This window comes from Ambystoma mexicanum, chromosome 8 (assembly GCF_040938575.1).
Source record: "Ambystoma mexicanum isolate Mex_15411 chromosome 8, UKY_AmexF1_1, whole genome shotgun sequence".
NCBI lineage: Eukaryota > Metazoa > Chordata > Amphibia > Caudata > Ambystomatidae > Ambystoma > Ambystoma mexicanum.
Genome location: NC_090929.1, coordinates 754,508,145 through 754,528,875, shown reverse-complemented (window position 1 = coordinate 754,528,875; position 20,731 = coordinate 754,508,145). Strand labels below are relative to the sequence as shown.

Below are 20,731 nucleotides of genomic sequence, written 5' to 3'. Positions count from 1 at the left end.
CACAACCCAAACTTCTCACCGGGGTCGAACCCCCGAAACTTTCAGAACTGGATCGACGGAGGCCTCGAGACCCTGGAGCAGCTATACGCCGGAAACGCGCCACACACCTTTGAACAATGCAAGGCGATGTTTCAACTCCAGGAAAGGGATAGATTTACATACTGCCAACTCCGTCACTGGTGCTCTCATCCTCAGATCCTCCAGGAGAAGGGTCCGCCCTCTCACCACTCTGGAACTAACACTGAAGGATCTGCCATCCCGGGGTAGGATTTCATCCCTGTACAGACGCTTCTTGGGGGACTTCTTGAGCGTACGGACACGAACCATGGCCCAATGGGAGGCCGACCTGGGTCACCCGATCGAGGACCAATCCTGGGTAGACATTTGGACCCGCACCCACTCCTCATCTACCTGTGTGACCAACAAGGAATGCGCATATAAGCTATTGCTTCGATGGTACTACCCCCCCTTAGATTACACCATATGAACCCCCGGGTGGACCCTGCTTGCTGGAGGGGGTGCTCCCAGCCGGGCTCCTTTTTTCACATGTGGTGGGCTTGCCCCAAGATTCAGCGATTCTGGGAACAGTGCCTGGTGACGATCGATCACATTACGGGGATTTCTCTCCCCTTTGAGCCCGAGACGGTCCTGCTGGGGGTCCCGACCCCAGGGGTCTATCCACGCTCTGGAAACAGAGCGAAACTAGTGACGCAATGCCTCTTGGTTGGCAAAACCGTACTAGCCCGCTTCTGGAAGTCCCCAGACGGCCCGTGCATGGCTCATTGGTGGGGTAAACTTTGGGACATCCTGAACGCGGAAAAGGTGACCGCGGCAAGGGCGGGTGTCCTGCACCGCTTCCAGAACCTATGGGCCCCAGTGCTGGAGTACGACCAACGTTTCCCCGCCTTAACTTTTAAACCCCTCAGCGCGTGATGGACTCTGAGAGACCAAGGGCCCACCTGAGGGATGGGGGCGACGGACAGTCAGCCCTGTGGAGTGCGAGGACAGGGGGGGGGAACGATGTGCTCCAAGAGGGTGGGGTGGAGGAGGGGGGAGAACACAAGCGAAAAAGAAATGTTATTGGTGTGAAATCTTTACGCAATTTGATATGTAAATTGTCCTGCCTTGGTTTAAAATAAACACATTTAAAAAAAAAATAATGCAGCATGTGACAGTAGCCAAATAGGGCAAAGGCAGAAGAGAAAGGGATGGAAGCAAGAGACACAGAAACATGAGGGAGGTTTAAGTAGTGGTGAGTAGAGAGGATGAGGGAAGGAAAGCAAGGGAAGGGATTGTATTGAATAGAATGGCAAGGTAAGAGAGGACAATGAATGGAATATGGGTGAAAAAGAGGAGAACGTATGTATAACTAAAGGAGAGTAGCCTTGATCAGAACAGCAGAAGGTGAGATGGACATGTTAAGTGAAAGGAACGGAGGTCTGAGAGACAGAGTGAGAAAGACACACAGAGAGGTAAAGAGAAGATAGAGACGAAAACTATGTATGAGGACGACAGGTCTAGAGAAGGAGTTGGAAAATAACTGTCAGAGTCAGCGGCTAGCACTTCAGGAGGTGAGCCAGATGGAGAAAAGAGAAACCATGATGTCTCCCCCTAATGGCGGAGGAAGCAGTACGGGAAGTGGAGAAATCTGCAAAGGAGTAGGAAAAGGGATTGTTGAACGAGAGGGTGGGCAGAAAGACAAGTGGCCATGTATGTCCATCGTAGACCAACTTGGGAATGGTGAGTGCAAGGGGAGGAAGGAGAATGTTGATGAGGGAAAGGAACGGGAAAGAGGCAGAGATGTGCATCATGGGTTGTAAGAACAGTGCAATGGCAGTGAGGGGAAGTGACCAAGAAACAGGAGGGGGGTCAAGAGATTATTCTGAAAACACCAAGGGTTGCCAGATCTGAACAGGAAGACCAAATACGGAACAGTGAGGAAAGATGTTGCGCAGGAGGAGGCGGTGAGGTGCCTGGTAATAAACAAGTTGAGTGCAGGCTGGACTCTCTCCTTGCCATATTCAGTGATGCAGATGTTTAGTGGGCTTCATAAAGTTAGCCGTATGATCACGGACTAAGAGTTCTATAGCCCCATCATCGCTGTGCACAGAAAATCTATATGCATATTAATCGGAGTTGCTTTCTGACCGAGATATGGGTAAGTGTTGATTCGCTACTACATTTGTTCCGATTGTGGATTTGCACTCTTGCTCAAGGGTTTATCTGGCTGTATTGATGACCCCCAAGCTTAATATTTGTCCTTGTATATAAAAAGAATCCTACACCGGTGGCACATCCCGCCTCATGATTTCTGCGATTCTGTCACTTTGCCTCATCTCACGAATTGTTGATGTCATCTCATTCTCCTTTCCAGGGGTTCACATAACATATTTTTTTCTAATCAGGGTTCTTCACTTTTTCATGTGACTTGCATGTGTCTCTGCTTGGGCCCCCATTCACGCCATGGGAATAATGTTATGAAGAGTTACTGGTTCGTTAAACAGTATAGTAGGCAGACATCTGGATTAATATCTTTCGATAATGCATAATCTGCTGGGTTCTTGGTTTCTGACGTTGTGAAAGTCGCAGCATGCAATCAGTTTGCAGAGTCTCCTGACATACACGTCGATTGGCAGTTGGCATGACTTGTTGAATGCGAACAGTTCCTAGCCTATGTTTCTTTGTGGGTCAACATTTTTCACTAAGCATCCTTGGAGTCCACGGTAGGATTTTCACTTGCCACGCAGGAATGCTACCTCGTGTAGCCATCCATGTCATTTTTTTACTGTGATTCCAAGTAGTTCTCATGTGATGCTCTCATAGGCCATTATGCCAGCGAGTCCAACAAGTCAAAAGTCAGCAGTCTTTTGAAAGCCACCACGCCCTATGTCTCGTTGTCAGGCAAGGTGTACAGAAGCTTGCCCAGGCCCTCCCAACACGAGACGAGCAGTGCAATTTTGGGAAATGTTAAGAAGGAGACAGGATCACAGCATCCACTAGCTACAATTTACCCCTCAGAAATCCAAAGCAAGTAGTCCACCCACTGAATGTCAGGCATGTGGCAGGTGCGGCACAGCTTTGCAGTGCAATCAAAACATCAAGGTTGTCTGCTCACTTGATGAAATGTCAATATATTCAATGAGGCCACATGTCTCTGCTGCAGTGATGCCCCAGGTCAGCATAACAAGGTGCCATCTTCAGGAACATGACCCCACAGTCCAATCATTTCCAGCGAGAGGGCCCCATTTGCAAGAGGAGGACTTTGTGTGCCTGTGCAATCGCATTGAAATGTGGCAAAATTCACTTTGAGGGCACCAGACAGCTGCCCAGGTAGCAATCAAGTAGGTGACGCCATGTAGGCCGGGATAGATTGGGAGCACCATAGTCAGCCACGGATGAGCGAGGATAACCCTTCATTACCATGTAGCATTGTTTAGTTTAGTGTGGCATAGAGAATGGTTGACAAGGGTATGTGTGTGTTACGCCTCTTGATTTTGTCCTTAGTTCTCCTGTATTAAATGCTTCGGTGTGTGCCCAGAGACTCCTCCCAGAGGTGGCGACTTTTCCTTCCCTAAGTAGGGCGGATTTCCTAATCATAAGCTCTCTCCGCACCCCATACCTCTTGAGGTCCGGGTGTCCCCTTTCTAGTTGTTTCCCTTGGGAACTATGATCATAGCATCATCTCTCTACAGCTACACAGCTAGTTCCTTTGTTTTAAATAGCTGCTTTTGGCTTTTTAAAATAAACCACAGCCCCCCAATAGAGCTGCTTATTTTCATTTAGTCACGAAGCTGGCAACAATGGCTGGCATGCAAACATGCATCCAACTACGCGACCCTAAACCACATGGAATGAGACAGAGCGAGAAAGAGCGAGAGAGACACACAGGGTGAGCCCAGTGCATGACACGGCAGGTACAGCTAGGTTTTGTTGCAGCTTATGTTTGGTGTGTTGTAATGCCATACCAACGAGAGGTCGTCATTGCAAGTCGAGGTTCATGGGCGGGACAGGTTGATGGTAACGAGGCACCCCTCTTTCACTGAACACAACGTAAGAGGGAATGGTAGAACTGACACATGAGACAATAGGTAGCATTCCCTGCAGCGAGAGTATAAGTGCATCATTAAGCTGTCTCTGCCATCTTACCTACACCATACTGACATCTCTACAGTAAGGAATCTTTTGTAAGGAATCCATTGATTGACGAAATTCTTCGGGATTAGACCCGATTTAGGATTGGCAAAAGAACCAATGGGATGAAAAATTAAGACACACTTGGACTAAATGTTGACAGATGAATCCACGAATATAGACATTTTCCTTTCTGAGAATCAATCTCGCTTTTGCCATTGAGGCTTGAAATTATGCCATGCATGTTGATTCTCATTTGATGTGTAGACATTTAACACAGCAAACCTCAAAACTCTTAGGCGGGAAGATGCATAGACATTTTTTGGGGCAATGCAGAAACACCAATTTGGGGCTCATTACTAGTTGGATGATAATACACCGGTAATTCTGCCTCTGCAGTATTACCGTTACCCCTTCGATGACTGGTGGAATTACTGCCATATCATGACTTGAGGGTTACGTGCATACTCCACCTGCCGTAACACCATCTTGTGGTATTACCGCTGATAATGGCTATCCCAGATACAGCGTTATTACCGTTACCGCCGGCCCACCTAGCGGTATTACCGCCAGTGGAAATAACGTCACCGCCGGAATGGGAAGCACAGCGGCGGCCATCTTTAAAACTCAAACCACTCTCAATCTCCTATTTCCTGTTGACACCCGACTACAGAGTAAGACAAAAGGTCACAGGAGATGGAAAAAGACTTACCCGAAATGAGCCACAGGAGGTAGCACTGTGGAACCCCTCACACCATGAAAGGAGAAGGCCATCCTCCACATGGAGCGGATTGAGGGGATTGGGAGCACAGAGACTGGAGCAGAAAGCCACAACGATGGCAGTAAGTCTATCAGACCCCACTTGTATCTCAATTCACTGGCCAAAGCATGAATCCCCCAACGTAGATGGACATAATGGATAAGGGAATGGGCGAACACATATCAGTGCAAATGGACAGCGAGTTAACGCATATGTGACTGGAGTGTGGGAGAAATATAGCAATGCAGATGCACCATACTTGAAATGTTCATGCCTACACATGGAGGAGCTCAAATAGCATGAGACCCCAACAGCAATGAATGGTGTAAAAAGGAGTGTGCAAAGCTTCGCTGCCATTCATTAATGTCATGTGTGATGAATCCTACAGAGTCCTCACAAAAACCCTACCTAAAGTCTCCACCCAGGTGGCCAGGGTAAGGCAGCCCTGGTGGATCACCTCAGAGGAGAAGGGTCCCAAGGGAACAGGAGGACTCAGTTGGGATGGATGCTGTATTTGTCTTCCTCAGAGGAAGAGATTTCAGTGATGCCAGAATATGTAATGGCTTGTCAGAGTGAGGTTCACTTTCCCAAAGCTATCCATCTTGGGGGTTGTGAAAACTGTCATAATCAATCATTTATTAGGAATAAGACCCTCCTTCATAAAGTTGCCCACATTTATAGTGGTAAAAACTCTTGTAGTCAGTCAACAGAAGAATGCTAAAAGTAAATATCAGAACATTAACATCCTAAATTCTGATAAACCTAATTCTGCTTTCAATCTGAAACACTCCTTCAGTACTTTTAATATTCTGTTTAAAGATGTAATTAATGATAGAAGTGAGGAAGGTACATTTGAAAACCATGTTCAGAATAAAAGAGGTACTTCGAACATTGATGACTTCAAGTCCCACAATGTGCAAAGTACTGGGACGAGGATGAGGGATTTAGAGGCACTAGACTGTAAGGTGCAGTCTAGTAGTTCCAATGACCCACACCTGAGTGAGACTATTAAGTATATAAGAACCCCTCATGTGCAGGCCCATGAGAAGCAGTAGGAGGTGGAGCGATTGCTGTGACTCCATGAAGCAAATCACAACAGAAGGAGAAGGAAAGCAGAGACGACGTGGCCACAGCTGTTTGCAGATCGGATGCCGGGAAGAAGAAGATGAAGAAGAAGATTTTGTGAACTGTTGTGGAATCATTCTAACAAAATCTTGGTGTCGATATAGATGAATTGTGAAAATATTTTGTTTTCTAAGAAGAAGTCTCTCCATTGGCTTCCGGTGTCTGCAAGGATCAAATTCAAGACCTTCAGCATCATCCACAAGGCTTTCTCGGCCCTGGGACCGCACTATATCGAACTTTCTCTCCCTAAATCCCTCCCTGCTAGAGCCCTTCGGTCCTCTAGCTCAAACTCTCTGCAGCCTGACGTTTCTCCAAGCAGAGAGTGCGGGGTGAGGGGGAGAGTGGGAGGGTAGATCTCTTTCTTCAAAAGGAGACTTTCTCTGGAATGGCCTCCCTGCCCCTCTCAGACTTGAGCCGGATCGCCCCAAGTTCAGGAAGCTTCTCAAGACCTTCCTCTTCTCCTCCTCCTTCCATCTTCCTTGCGGATTCTCCTGTGCAGTTGCAATTTGCCTCCTGGACTCCTCTGCATCATACAGGGCCAGGCCACCCCCGGCTCCGCACTAGCTCACCCTCATCCCGTCCTCACGTCACTGCGTGACTTTGCGTCTGGCTCTCCCTCCTCCTTGCACTTACCCTCATCTCTTTCCCCAGCGCACTTGCCCTCCTGGCCCCACCTTGCACTTTCCCAGCCCCCCCTTTTCCTACGCCCTTCTCTCCCTTACCCCCCTGCACTTCCTGCTTGCTGCACTTGCACAATCCTAATGTCACAAGACCAGGTAAGGCCGTTATTGTTGTTACCTTCCTTTGTTCACCCTCCCTCCTTGTCTTGTGGCACCTGGAAACACTTTCTGGTAAATAGGCGCCATACAAATGTCCAAAATAAAAGTGTTCAACACTAAGTGAAAGACTTTTGGAGCAAGAAGAACTTTATAATCAGAACCTGGTTACAACATGGAACTTTTCTATTTTGTACTGCTGGTTAAACATTCTGCTTTGAATCTGGGGAAGAGGATCTCACCCAGGTTACAAGGAGAAACAGTTATTTGGTTTATGTTGGACATAAATTATTTGTGTTTTATTTGAACTGCCATATATTCCCTTAGGAGTTTGTTGAATGTACAAGTGTGAGGCAGAGATTCCTTTTGTTAGAGCGTTTCCTTTAGTTAATTTTGATAGACACGGAAATCCTCTTCAGGGTAAGGATAGTGTGGCGTTTGACAAACCCTTTTGAGTTAATAAAATAGCATCTTATGTTAAACCTTTACCAAGTTGTCTGCCTCACATTTCTGACCCCTCACACATGGCTCTCATTCAAGTGTATGGCAGAGAGGAAGGGGGGAACGCAACTTGCATTCTCGCAAACTCCTTCCTCTCAGCAATACAAATGATGATGCATCCACGCTTGCATGGATTATCATGCCAACACAGATGGTGGTGAGCCCTAAGGCGTCTGCCGGCTTCATGCACCAGCAAAAAGCAGGAGGTCCCCATAGGGATCCATTGTACATGCTCCCTGCCATGCGAGCATGGCAAGCAGCGCTCACAAACAAAAAGAAAATGCTGCCTGGCATACAAGCATGCCAGTCAACGGCTGCGCACTTTGGAGTGCATGGGTGAAAGGTATTGGTGGTGTACACACTTGTACGCCAACATTTGCCGCTTTCATGTGCATCCTGCAGTGCAAAAAACAGAATATTTTAACCAGGGAGCTACTTACGTCACAGTGTAAATGTAACGGGTCTCCTTAACCAAAACACTCATTTGGCCAACATGAGACCCGGAAATGTGAGAAGCACCCAAGTATGCCATAACAGCCCATGTTCGCAAGTGTACCCCCAGCTCCCCGGCAGCAACAAGCAAGCTTGGCAGGCCAACAGGCAATGTGCACATGCATGCACAATGGACACCCTATGTAGGAACTGCCTCCACCTAGCAGTAGCTGCAGTCATTGGCATAATACTACCCTTGCCAATCATCCGAAATGTGTGCATGCAGAACAAACCCAATGTCGCATGAGTGTCTTGCAAGCCCACTGACATGTATGTAAAATGACTGACAGCATGTCATACACCCAACAGGTACACAGTCTATGGATGGCGATGAGGCTGGGCCCTCCACTTCCCTGGACACCTCGACTGCTGCCACTTCATCCACCTCCACCCCTGCACAGGACGGACCTGTAGGCAGCGGGAGTAAGAGGAGTTGTAAGACAACAAGACCACAGGACACCACAGCTGTGAAAGGTCTGGCAGGGATGAGGAAAGCAACATCCCCACATTAGTGCCCAAAGGCCCTTCCATCTGCCAGTGGCACGGCTGACACTGAAGCTGCCAAAGCCACTCCAGAGCCAGCCCCTGTGGCAATCCACACAGTGGCATTCCCCGCTCTGGCACTCAGACATCAGGGCACTAGCACACCCTCCATTCATCTCGGACAGTTCATCACCAGCCCAAACATCCTCATCGTGGCATAGGCAGCGGCCGCACCACCGATAAAGAGGAGGATACACGCTTCCACACCCCATGCTTCAGGCCCATGCCTCCTCAGAGCCCACCACCTGTGCCCGTACACAATAAAGCATCCATTTGGGCACAGCTAGATGCCATAGAGCAGCGCCAGGCTTCACTGGAGATACTGGCGGGCCAGCAGGTGGAACACATGCATGCCAAGAGGGACTGCATGCAGGGATCGTGCTGCAGGATTTCCCGTTCCCTCTACCAGGCCACCGGTGCCATAACCATAGTCGGGCAGAGGATGAGGGAACATACAGAGGGCACGTCCACCTTTGCAGAGTCCCTCAATTCCTGCATGATGTTGACTCTGTAGCATATCCGTGGCCAGGGGTCTGAGCCCTCCACCTCAGTCACCCACAGATTGAGGGATCCAAACCGGATGGCAAATGTTTCCGGGAGGATTTAACTCAGGGAAGCCGGATGCTCATCTTGTTCTCCCCAACCTTTTGTAAGTCAATCTAAGAAGGCAATATCTCATTCCCAATCACAGAAGGTAGGCATTTGGTGGACTCAGAAAGATGTACCCCATCATTTTCAAGTTCACCTTTGAATCCCTTGAACGTGCGCTCTTAATGTGTACTAATTTTCTTAAACAAATTAGATGCATGTCTTAACACATCAACATATGAACCTCCTTTGCCCGAGGGTACATAGTATTCCAGCATACTTACATATTGCTTTAAATGAATTTACATGAGCAAATCAATTAATTGAATTTAGGCTGCAATTTCAATAGCCTGTTGCTGTGCATTCACAAATCTTCCTATTGGATAAGCATTGTGCACATTGGGTTGGTATGTGGATTTAAGTAAACTATGCAATTGATTCAGTTTGACTAAACGATTGCTGAGTTACTATTTACCTTATTTATTTTAAGGGGTCATCAATATGTCAAATTCAATTTTTTTCGAAATGAAGAGCTTTCAAATTTTGATCAGCTATCATGCCTCTCAACCACTGATTGTTTGAATACAAGTTAAGGGTCGGACTGGGCCATATAATTGCCTCAGGCCCCAATAAAAAAAGTGGCCCACATTTGCAAATGGCAATTCATTCATTTTGTAACACTGTTTGAATAGTAACGAAGAGGTAGATCTTTGATAAAGTTTGATGTAAACTGTGCATTTTAAAGAATATTTTTTCAGCAACACTGGTCAAAGCTACTTGCCGCAGAGTGAATTAACTCAAACTGGTCCAAATTGGCAAAAAAAGTGGCCAACTTTGACCAAAACCACTAGCCCATACCAGCATTTTGTGTTTGTTGTTCGGCCTGGGCCTATTGCCCTATAGGCCAGACCGAGCCTGTACAAATTGAGCCAAGAAAAATTAGCTCAGAATAACCCATCCAAGGTTGCTTTTTAGCGATTTCTTTAAGCAGAAAGTTCAGTATGTTCTAAACGTCTTGTTGGTAACGTAAGTTGATGTAAACAAATAAATGCTTTAAAATGCATTTGTGTGTCTGAGCCACCCAAAATGCACCTCGCACACCGTTACGAAAATGGAAAGATTACGTTCAAAAACCTTCAAAACGCCTTTCAAAGAAAGAGAACGCCAAGAAACAACGTGTGTGTAGTTACCTGCTGTTGGGAGGATAAATCCATCTTGTAAGGATTTGTTTTTCCATCTTCTGACACAAGGGGATTCCAGATTTTTGATTCAGCCCTAAAAACATAAATATGTTTTGATAAATTTCTGTATTTTGATAAATTTGAAAAATACTGTACTATTTCACATTAATGGTAAGTGCACACAGCAAGCAAAGTGCAGACTTTAAAAAAGACTATTATAACACGTATTACGATTAGCAAATCAATGCAACAGGGCTCATTGTTATTTAGCAACGTTAGTAATTCCAAAGTGCCCCTTAGTTGACATAGTTTCATCTGAAGGATATTACTTCCGGCCAAAGACAATGTATCTCGGATTTTATCATTCCAGTGAAGTTGAATGAAAGGGTCCCATCGCTAAAGGGAGCAATGGGTAGAACCCCCACTGATCAAAGTACCTGGTGGATGCACCAGTCATGCTCATCCACAAAGGAGTGTCTAATATGAGGCTCTTCCACCCTTGGATACCACCTGCCACTTACCATTTCTACTAATCCAATACAGCGAAAGTCTGCCGTGTTTTCCGATGGAGCTACCTTGCCCGTGCAACCTCCCTATCTTTGCATAGCACCCCTTCACCTCTGCTTAACTCGCTCCTGCCCTCCTCCTATTTAGCAAAGCACTGTAGCTAATGTGCTTGGTGCTTCACCTAAAGAGGGTTATGCATGCGTTGCTGTAGGAAGATGTTGCCTGTGCATCTTGTGATTAATCCTCAATAGAGTTGAGAGATGGCAGCTCCGTTCTTAGCTTGGTCCTCATTATTAGCAAGCAAAAAGACATTTTGCAATGTCTACTGAGGCAACTCTTGCAGATGTTGTGTAGGTGGGAAGGCAAAATGTTGTTCTTAAAGCTATACATTACAGCAATCTATTTGAAAGTTTATTTTGGCAGTTGAATTTTGCCACCCAGGGCCTTGACAAGGCTTGGCAGTAGGGTAAAAATAAATCGTGCTTGGCATTGCATGGTAATGATGCCATTAAGTAGTGATGGCAGATTTGTGGCATTGCAGGGTAGAGCTATTAGAGAGAGCAGTTGCACAAATGCAGGCAGTGAAGGCAGAAAGGTGGGCGGGAAGTATGTGTATCATTGTCTCTTCCTGCTCTTCTGTTACCCCACATTCACTAATTAAGCAGCTTGAGACAATGAGACGTCAGATGGTGAAAAGAGCTACACACACAGCAGGAAACACTCTTAATGCAATCTTCGACAATAAAAAAACTGATCTCAACTGCACCACCCATACAAATACTATGGAAGCGACCACCTCATTAAACCGTTTGTGATCCAACTACCATCAAAAGCATCCTAAAAGGCCCAAACGTTCACCCCGATCTGGAAAAGAGACTGGAATACCGTCAAAAGCGGGAACTTAGAAGAACAACTATAATCCTCAAAGCCATCGATCGCAACGTTGGACGCAACTGACTTAGACGAAAAAGCAGACCTACTCCAGAAATGGATCATGGAAACAATGGACAGCATCTCCCCGGAAGACCCTCTCCTCCTGTCACATAAGAAAGCAGTGGCAAGATGGTTCACGCCCCACCTCTACATAATAAAAAAAAAACAGAAACTAGATCAAGAATAGATGGCAAACTACAACCAAGCCAAAAGAATAACTTATCAAAAACAAATCCGAGCATACAAAAAGGAAACTGTTAAAGCTAAAGAGAAATACGACGACCGGATCACAAAAGCCACCAACACTCAGAACTATTCAACATCGCAAACGAGATTACAAATCCCCTTGGATGGTATAACACAACAGTGCCTTCACAAAAATGATGCGATGATCTCACAGATCATTTTAAGAATAAAATCACCGGCTTACACCGGGTCATACAAAGTAGACCACTCAATCAGACCGCGCACCATCCCCTACATATCCTGGGACCACAGAACAGGATGAACATTTTCACCCAAATGTCAAGAGAAAAACTCCTCAGCTTGGTGAAAAAAAGAAACAAGGCAGGCTCCCTCAATGGACCCCTGCCCACCAGACATCGACAAATAAATACTACACACGGTACACCATTGGAATGCTTGCTAAACCTCTTGAACCCGTCACTCTCAAAGGGGAGAGTACCATGAGCATTCAAATCTGCCTACATCAAACCACTACTCAAAGATACAACGGGCAATGTGGAAGACCTCTCAAATGGTATACAGTGAAAATAACAAAAAATAAATAACAAATTACTTTTTCAGTGAATACAAAAATAAAGCAAACATTTTTAATTTTGGGGTAAAGGTATATGTGGGGTAAGGGATTAAAAAGGGGACAATGGGGTTTTTGTGGGGTAATAATGTTAAGGAAATGGGGTGCTTGGGGGGACCACCCCAAATTGAAGAAAAAAAATGAATATTTGGTATTTTAGATTCACTACACAAGTTTTCGTTATTAGTGAATTTGTTAGAAACACATGGAACCCACTCAAACTACAGACCGATCTCAAACATTCCCTATCCAGAAAAACTGATACAGACCTATGTCTGCGACCAAATACTGGAACTTGTAGAAAATCACCAAGTATTGGACTAGGAACAAGTTGGCTTGAGACCCATGAGACGGACCTCCTCTGTATATGGGACGACCTAAAGAACAACGCAGACTTCAACATAAACTCGCCACTGATACTACCCGACCTCGCAGCAGCAATCAACACAGACAATCATATCATCATCATCAAGAGACTGGAAGAAATCGGGATCACTGACACAGCGCTGCTCTGGATTAAATCCTTTGTGTCTGAAAGAACAAAAACAGTATGGATAAAACCATTAAAATCTGCACTGCGGGACACCACCTGTGGAGTACCACAAGTATCCACGTATGCCCGCTCCTCTTCAACATCTGTATGACGCCACTAATCAACCTCACAAAAGACAGCTCACTTGCTAGAACTACGCTGATGATACTCAAATAATCTCAAAATCGGCGATAAACAAGAGGATAACACAACTCTAATAGACTGTCTCAAAGAACTCTACCAAAGGATGAACACTAACAACCTCAAAATCAACCCAGACAAGAGGGAAATCATGATTACATACAACAACCAAGGAAGCAACCAGTACATCCCATGGCCCACAGAATTGGGAACATCACCCACACCATCCAAATGCGTCAAAACCTTTGGAATCCTAATGGACGAGCTAACCCTAGAACCGCAAGTAAACAATAATTAAGAAATGCTTCTTCCATCTACACACAATCAAAAAGATTCTACTATTCCTCTCCATCAACCACAAAACACCGGCCATCTCCCTCATACTGTCCAGGATAGACTATGTCAACAGTTTATACCTCGTAATGGCGGACTATTTACTGAGGAAACTGCAACGAATACAGAAAGCAGCTGCCAGACTTCTCCTCAAAATCTCATGAAGGGACCACATCACTCCGGCGCCAAGGATGTGACATTGGCTTCCAGTCAAAAAACGAATCACCTTCAAAACAATGTGCATAACACAGAGCAATCCACGGCCTAAGAGTGGAATTCATACAAAAGACTATCACTATATACCAGCCGACTTGAACACTCAGATCCTGCGACGACATCTGCTTAGAGCCTAAACCACACATGAAGAAAAAAACGTGTTGGATCAGCATTCTTTTGCTTAGCTGTAAACTTTGGAACTTTGGAGAGAAAAACGAACTATTAAGGACCACCTAAAATTCTGAAAACATCTAAAAACCTGGCTCTTCAGCTCCAAATGGGGTGAAAACAATAGAACAGCACCCATGAACCATGAAATTAACACAAAACTACTGAGAAAGCATGGAGGGAGTAGGCTGGACCAGCGTGGAGTGCAGGGAAGAAGAGAGGTGCCTGAAAGGGAGACCTAGAGTGTACCCTTCCCTATAGGAAGCAGAGGCTTAGGCAGGATTGTCTAGCAAATGGGGCCTGATGCTAATGTAGTTGGGCCCACTGCACTGACAGGCATATCTGTAAATGTCCACACAGCGCTGCTTAGTGGGCATTTACAGATTTTGGGTGGGCCTTGCCCCTCAGGCCCTACCCTGCCTACGCCTCTGATAGGAAGGACAAAGGGGAAACAGGGGAGGGAAAGGGGCCCAACTTAATTGCACCACTGATAGAGGGGAAAGAGGGGAGAGAGGTGTCCCAAAATCGGAACTGATGGATCACAGGGAACAACCCCCCCTGGAGGAACCCATGATGGGGGTGGTAATTGCTGCATACCAGAATGTACTGAAGGGGAAGGGATATGGGCGGCACTTAGTCAGAGCACTGGAGGTAGAATAGGCACTGTCACTAAACTACTAAAAACCCACATTTCTGCATACACCGTAGGGTTGGTAAATGGGGCACACCAGAATGTACGACAGGGGAAGGGATAAAGGGTACAGTTAGTCAGAACAGCAGGGGTAGGAAGGGGCACAAACACTTAACAACTCGCCCTTCTGCATAGACCTCTCAATCTCTGAACTAAACACATGAACTAAACACAACAATATCTCTACAGCACAATAAACTTCATGCACTTCACGACACCACAACAACGAAACAAACCAGACAAAGCCTTGCCCAACAGCACATGGCGGCTACCTACCAAACAACACACCTCTGCTCAATGAACAGTGTCAACAGAACTGAAGCTGCCAACAGCACATCACAGCTCCCTTGCTCTTTCTCCTGCTCAGTCCTACTAACTTACTCCCTCCCCTTCGGTAGCAGATCCGCCAGAGTGGCAAGAAACCACACAGGTGGCAGCAGTGCACGGTATAAGAACCTTTAACATAACATAACAATGCCTAGAAGTGCAAAGGGATACAGAGGGTAGTTCAGGATGCAGTATGAGCAAAATATAAAAACGCAGCTTGTTTTATATTAACCAGTTAGGTTTTTCAATGCCAATTTTCGAACCTCTGAAAACCTGGGCATCACCTTGTTCAGATATGTTCTTTCAGACAGCACTGGTGAAGAATAAACCACATAGTGGAATGTGGAACGGGAGCCATTTAGCTAAAGAATGCAATACAGATGCAAGGGTTTGGGTTTCTAGATCTAAACTGATCCTGGGCGTGGCCCCATTCTATTTCTTTATGACAACGTTCAGAGCGTAAAAAATCAGTAAAATATTGCCTGCAAGAGTGATCATGAAGTTATGCCCATCACACAAATGCTTTCAGGCAGAATTATGTTTTGCTTAATGGGTTATATGCTTTTTAAATCTGACAATCCAAGGTATTATGATCTACTTCATGAAATACTGATGGGCAAATCTTAAATTAGTTGCCTTTAGGACCTGGTGAGCAAAAAAACAAAACAAAAACAAAAAAAAACACACAAAACAATCAAAAAAATAAATCAAATCCAAAAACTATGTAGGGAACCTGGATAAGATGATCTTTTAGTTTTGCTCCGAAGTCAATCTGTTGCTATGCAGGAATGGTGAAGAAGGAGAACGTCAGAAGTAGGTCTCTTATCAATTACTTTGTTTTTACCTGCAGTGTACACATGTGAAATTAGTGCTACAAAGAGTCATTATTTGACTGCTTTTAATAGAAAATGGAAGCATTTAATAGAAAATATAAGTAGTTATAGCTTGTGGGGGCAATGGAAACAATATTTTTACCCCACGGGGGCATGCGGGGGGGGGCTTAGCATAAAAAGGTTTGACTACCACTGCTCTACATCAATACACTGATGCCCACAACTCTATCCCAAAGTGTCATCGACCCATGAGATTGATTGTCTTTTTAATTTTGTCAGGGCACTGTTCAGACATGATGTTCTAGGCGTAGCTTAAACTGAATCCAATTGAAAACCAAATTCATCTTGATCAAGAGAGGCAAATCACATCCTCCAATAGTAAAATGTCTATCAAAGACTTCTTCCCCCACCGTCTCCTCGACTTCTATGTCCTGGAGGCTACCCTCATAGTTCTGAACGTCTGGCTAAAAAAACAACAAAAAACATTGCATCCATAAGAAATCTCATACAGTTGGCCTTATCTCAGCAAACTATTCTCTGGGTGATCCAACCTTTCCTCTCCCAGCAATTTTCACTCCATGGTGCACACCTAAACCGGTCTCAGACGGAAGCTGGGAACGCCCTGCTCCCTGGCCTCCCTAAATTCATTCGCCCCATCCAAGGCTGTCTTTTTATGACTTTGCAGGCCTAATCTCAGCCCAGTGTAAATTCTACCACCCCAACCCCACACTCTTAGACCTCTACTGGCTCCCACAGCCCAGACTTGCATACAATTGAGATTTCCGTGCATCATATTAAAAGCCCTACATAAAGGAAGACCGGAGTACATGACAGAGAAGATGGAGCTCGCTGGACAACCCAGGATTACCCATAGTGCCAACGTACTTTCCTGCCGGCAGATCAATTAAGCCTCCATTTCTCCACTCTTGGTATCTTTTCACCCGGCCTCACTACTCACTACTTTTTCATTTTTGTATTGGCTATTAGGTAGCACCAAAGCACCACAGATACTTCAAAACCTTTGCATTCGTGTATAGCTAGGGATAAATGGCATCTGAGAAGGGGCACAAAGCTTGTAGGAGTTGCTTGGTTATTTACGTACCCATTGACTGCCCATGGCCTTACTAATCCCCTATGGCCATTTCCACCCACTTCCCGCCCTCCCTGCCCAAAACACATCCTCCTGTGATCTGAGGTAGGTTTATCAAACCTTACCATCAAACTTTGCACTCTAAGTACCAGCCAGTGTTTTTTCTTCTAAAGCAGGCTTCTGAGAGATGATGACTAAATTGGAGCTGTGAACAGCCGGTGTAATTAAAATGTCTTAACAGGGTCTGCCTTCAGTTACTCTATTTATAAGCAATATATGTGTCTTTCACTGAAGTCCTGTTAAAAACAAGGAAAACATGCAGAGGGCGAGGTACAGCAGTTGTGGATCAGTAAAAACACAGTGAAATCAAAGATAACAAGAAAAGAAACGATTTAGAAAAAGATATAGACAATGTTCAGATGAGAAATCATCCATACGTATTACAGTTGGTACTCAAATATCATCTTAAAACTAACTGTAGCCAGCACCCCGTGGCACAACCACATGCGAGCCCAGACACCAGGTGTTAGTTTTAAGATGATATTTGAGTACCAACTGTAATACGTATGGATGATTTCTCATCTGAACATTGTCTATATCTTTTTCTAAATCGTTTCTTTTCTTGTTATCTTTGATTTCACTGTGTTTTTACTGATCCACAACTGCTGTACCTCGCCCTCTGCATGTTTTCCTGGTATGTTTATTCATTTTATTTTATTTTTGCATTTCCGTTATCGTTTTGGAATATCGATGTGTACTTTATTTTAACGATTATCTTTCTACTGCTATGTATTCAATGATTATTTCTTTGTTATCTTTTTGAACATCTATATTATTCTTATTTACGATGTGTGTTAACCAGCCTTGAAAACGACCTAAGTGTCGAAACACGTGTCGGCTGTTCTTCAAAGAAAGCTTTATTATTAAAAACATTGTATTCAGCAAGACTGTTGATTTACTTTAGTTTAACAGTGTCAAGCGCATTCCTACCCCCGTTTTCATTATACTATTGTTAATTGTTGCCAGCCTTTGTGGATGGGTTGGTGGGTACGGAATTGCTGCTAGAGACGCCTTTTCTGAATATAGTAGTGATAAATAGCGCACAAGTATTCTGTTTGTGACTCCACACATTTTCTTGTCACTGTTAAAAACAAGCATTGGCAAAGTCAACCATGTTGGCTTGTATACAAGTATGAGGCATTGCCAGGCATTGTTATATGCCTGGGCAACCTCACCATTTTGCAGCTGCTAGCATCAACGGTCAGTTATTACCTCTAGGGCAGTGTCTGGACAATGCTTTTCCCATGCCTACCCAAAAGCCAAAACTGAAAGCTTTGCCAATGCTTGTTTTATTTACAATCCTCCAGATTTGCACCTGTATGCGGTACTCAGGTGCTGCTAACAATGTAGCCAACACAGCCTACACTGGCGCGTTAAAGCCCCAAACTGCTCATGCCAAGTCTGCACTTCTTGTGAATTTACGATCAGCTTATACTGTTCTACATCGCTAGAAGGTAGTGGTTGTGTTCCACTTCCCGATAGTCCAGCAGCAACGGCCTTCCCTTTCCACAAGTAATCAAAGCCTGCTTACTCCTCTTCTTGACATAATGATATGTTCTGAGTAAATGACCCTTTAATGAAAGCATGGACACTATGTTTCAAATCTGTTTGAGCTAGCTTTATTTAAACCATGTACCGTCAAGTCACTTTGCCACCTTGGTATATGGTGGAGGGGGAGAGGAGGGTTGTTCAACACAGGCCTTTTAAAAATGCCTTTGTTGCACAATCCCCATCCCTACTGGCCAAAATATCTAAACTTCTTAGGCGCTGTGGGACCCAGGGGACAACAATGGTATGTTTTTACTGGATATTGATCATAGATAACCGGTCAGATAACACAGCGAGTAGAACGCTCGCTTTGACATCCGTGCAGAGAGCCTGCCAACGAAAGTTCACATCCTGGCAGGGCCAAACTCAGCCTTTCATCCTTCTGAGGTCGATCCGTTCATCCTTTCGAGGATGATAAATGAGCACCACACAACATGGGTAATAATAAGCAGCACTCAGATGCCTGAGGGTTCGTAGTGCTATATAAATGCTAAATTATTATTATTATAGATGTCCAGTAAAAAATAAAAAAGACCATGCTTTTCCCCTGGGCCCCCCCAGTGCCTCACATACACCACATTGTAATGTTGATTGTGTGCGTCTGAGGCGCAGTGTGGACCCGGGGACAGGGATGTTATTTTTTCTACTGGACATCTATGATGAAGGTCTAGTAAAAATACCATGCCTACACCCAGCGCCTTGCATACACACATAATTACTTTGATTGTGTGCGTGTATCAGGCACTGTGGGGCCCAGGGGACAGGTATGGTATTTTTTACTGGACATAGATGTCTAGTAAAAAAAATAGCTTTCCTGCCCCCTGGGCCCTCGGAGCCTGGTATACACACGCACTATTACATTGATTGTGTTCATGTGTGAGGAACTATGGCCCAGGGGCAGGCATGTCATTTTTTTTACTGGGCAAAAATGTCCAATAAAAAATACCATGCCTGACCTCTGTGCCCCCCAGCACCCAGCATACACGCAATCACATTCATTGTGTGCGTGTGAGGCACTGTGGCTCAGGTATGGCATTTTTTATTGGGTATGCCCCGTAAAGAATGCCAGCCCAGTCCACTGGGATTCCTAGCGCCTCAAATGCAATGTTAGGCCTGACCCTTTAAGCCCTTCAGCGCCTCGCATGCACACATAATTGATTATCTGCGCATGTGAGGTGCTGGAGGTCCCAGGGGGAAGGCATGTCATTTATTAATGGGCATCTGTGATAGATGCCCAGTAAAAAATGCCTTCTCTAGGCCCCCCAGCACCTCGCACACACACAATTGATTGTGTGCCTGCAAGACACTTGGGATTCCGGGGGGTGGGGAGGAGGCAGTTTGTCATGGCAGTACCATGGGACCCCAGCGTCTGACACATCTGCTCCCTGGACGCCTCACACTCGCACCTAATCACATTCAGTGCGAGGCGCTGGTGCACAAAGGGGGCAGGCTTAGCGAGTTTTACTGGGCATGGATGATAAAGCAAGCATGATCAGTGTTACTATGTAGCTAGATTGGCATTGTAATGCAGCCACTATAGCCATTCCTTATTGTGGTATTACATTTTGTATGGGAATCTTTGATAAAGCAAGCATGGTAAGTGTTATTATGTCACTAGACTGGCATTTTGGACATGTTTTCATACTGTTTGATGCATTTTTAATGGTAAAGCCAACTGCAGTATGTTCTTATGTGGGGATACTGCAAGACTTGTCCTTGGCCTCAAGTCCAGGGATCATATCTCTCCAGGTCTGAAATCTCTGCACTGGCTCCCAGTGGCTGCGAGGATCAAGTTCAAAACCCTCTGCATTGTCCACAAGACCTTCTGGGGCCTGGGGCCTCAATTCCTTCAACAGTTACCAGACATTTGGTCTAAAAAAAATTGGTCGACCAGACAAATGGTCGAACCAATTTGGTCGAAAACCAAATGGTCGAATTTTTTTTATTTTTTTATTTTCACCCTTTTTTTTTTTTTTGGAGGGGGGGTGCCCCCCCAAACTCCTTTTTTTCCCTAAAAAACCCTTTTTTTTTAAAAACGAAAACCCGAAAAATAAATATATAATTAAAAAAAAATCGACCATTTGGTTTTCGATGACATTGCGTCGACCAAATGTCTTTCGACCAGTTTTCGGTCGACCAAATGTCTGGACACCACCTTCAACTCTCTCTTCCTAAATATCTTCCCTCTCGAGCTCTTCGCTCTTCCTCCTCCAACTCCCTTATGGTCATACGCTTCTCCAAGCAACAAGTTGGTGGTAGATCTCTTTCTTCGGCTGGGGCCTCCCTCTGGAACCGCCTCCCTGCCTCCCTGAAACTTGAGGAGAACCATCCCCGGTTCCGGAAGCACCTCAAAACCTTTCTCTTTGCTTCCGATTTTTTTCTCCTCCTCTCCCCTGCTGACCTCTGAATCTGCACTAGTTACCTAGCCACCCTTTGTT

The 20,731-nt window shown here is 45.2% G+C and overlaps 1 protein-coding gene across 2 annotated transcripts in view; it reads right to left on the bottom strand.

The window, feature by feature from the left end:
- The window catches only part of PDLIM1 (PDZ and LIM domain 1), a 563,378-nt gene that overhangs the window by 316,981 nt on the left and 225,666 nt on the right, over positions 1 to 20,731 (bottom strand). For both annotated transcript variants that reach the window (XM_069610591.1, XM_069610590.1), the window contains exon 3: positions 10,107 to 10,191. In XM_069610591.1, coding sequence (XP_069466692.1) covers positions 10,107 to 10,191 — 85 coding nt within the window. The remainder of the gene's footprint in view (positions 1 to 10,106; positions 10,192 to 20,731) is intronic.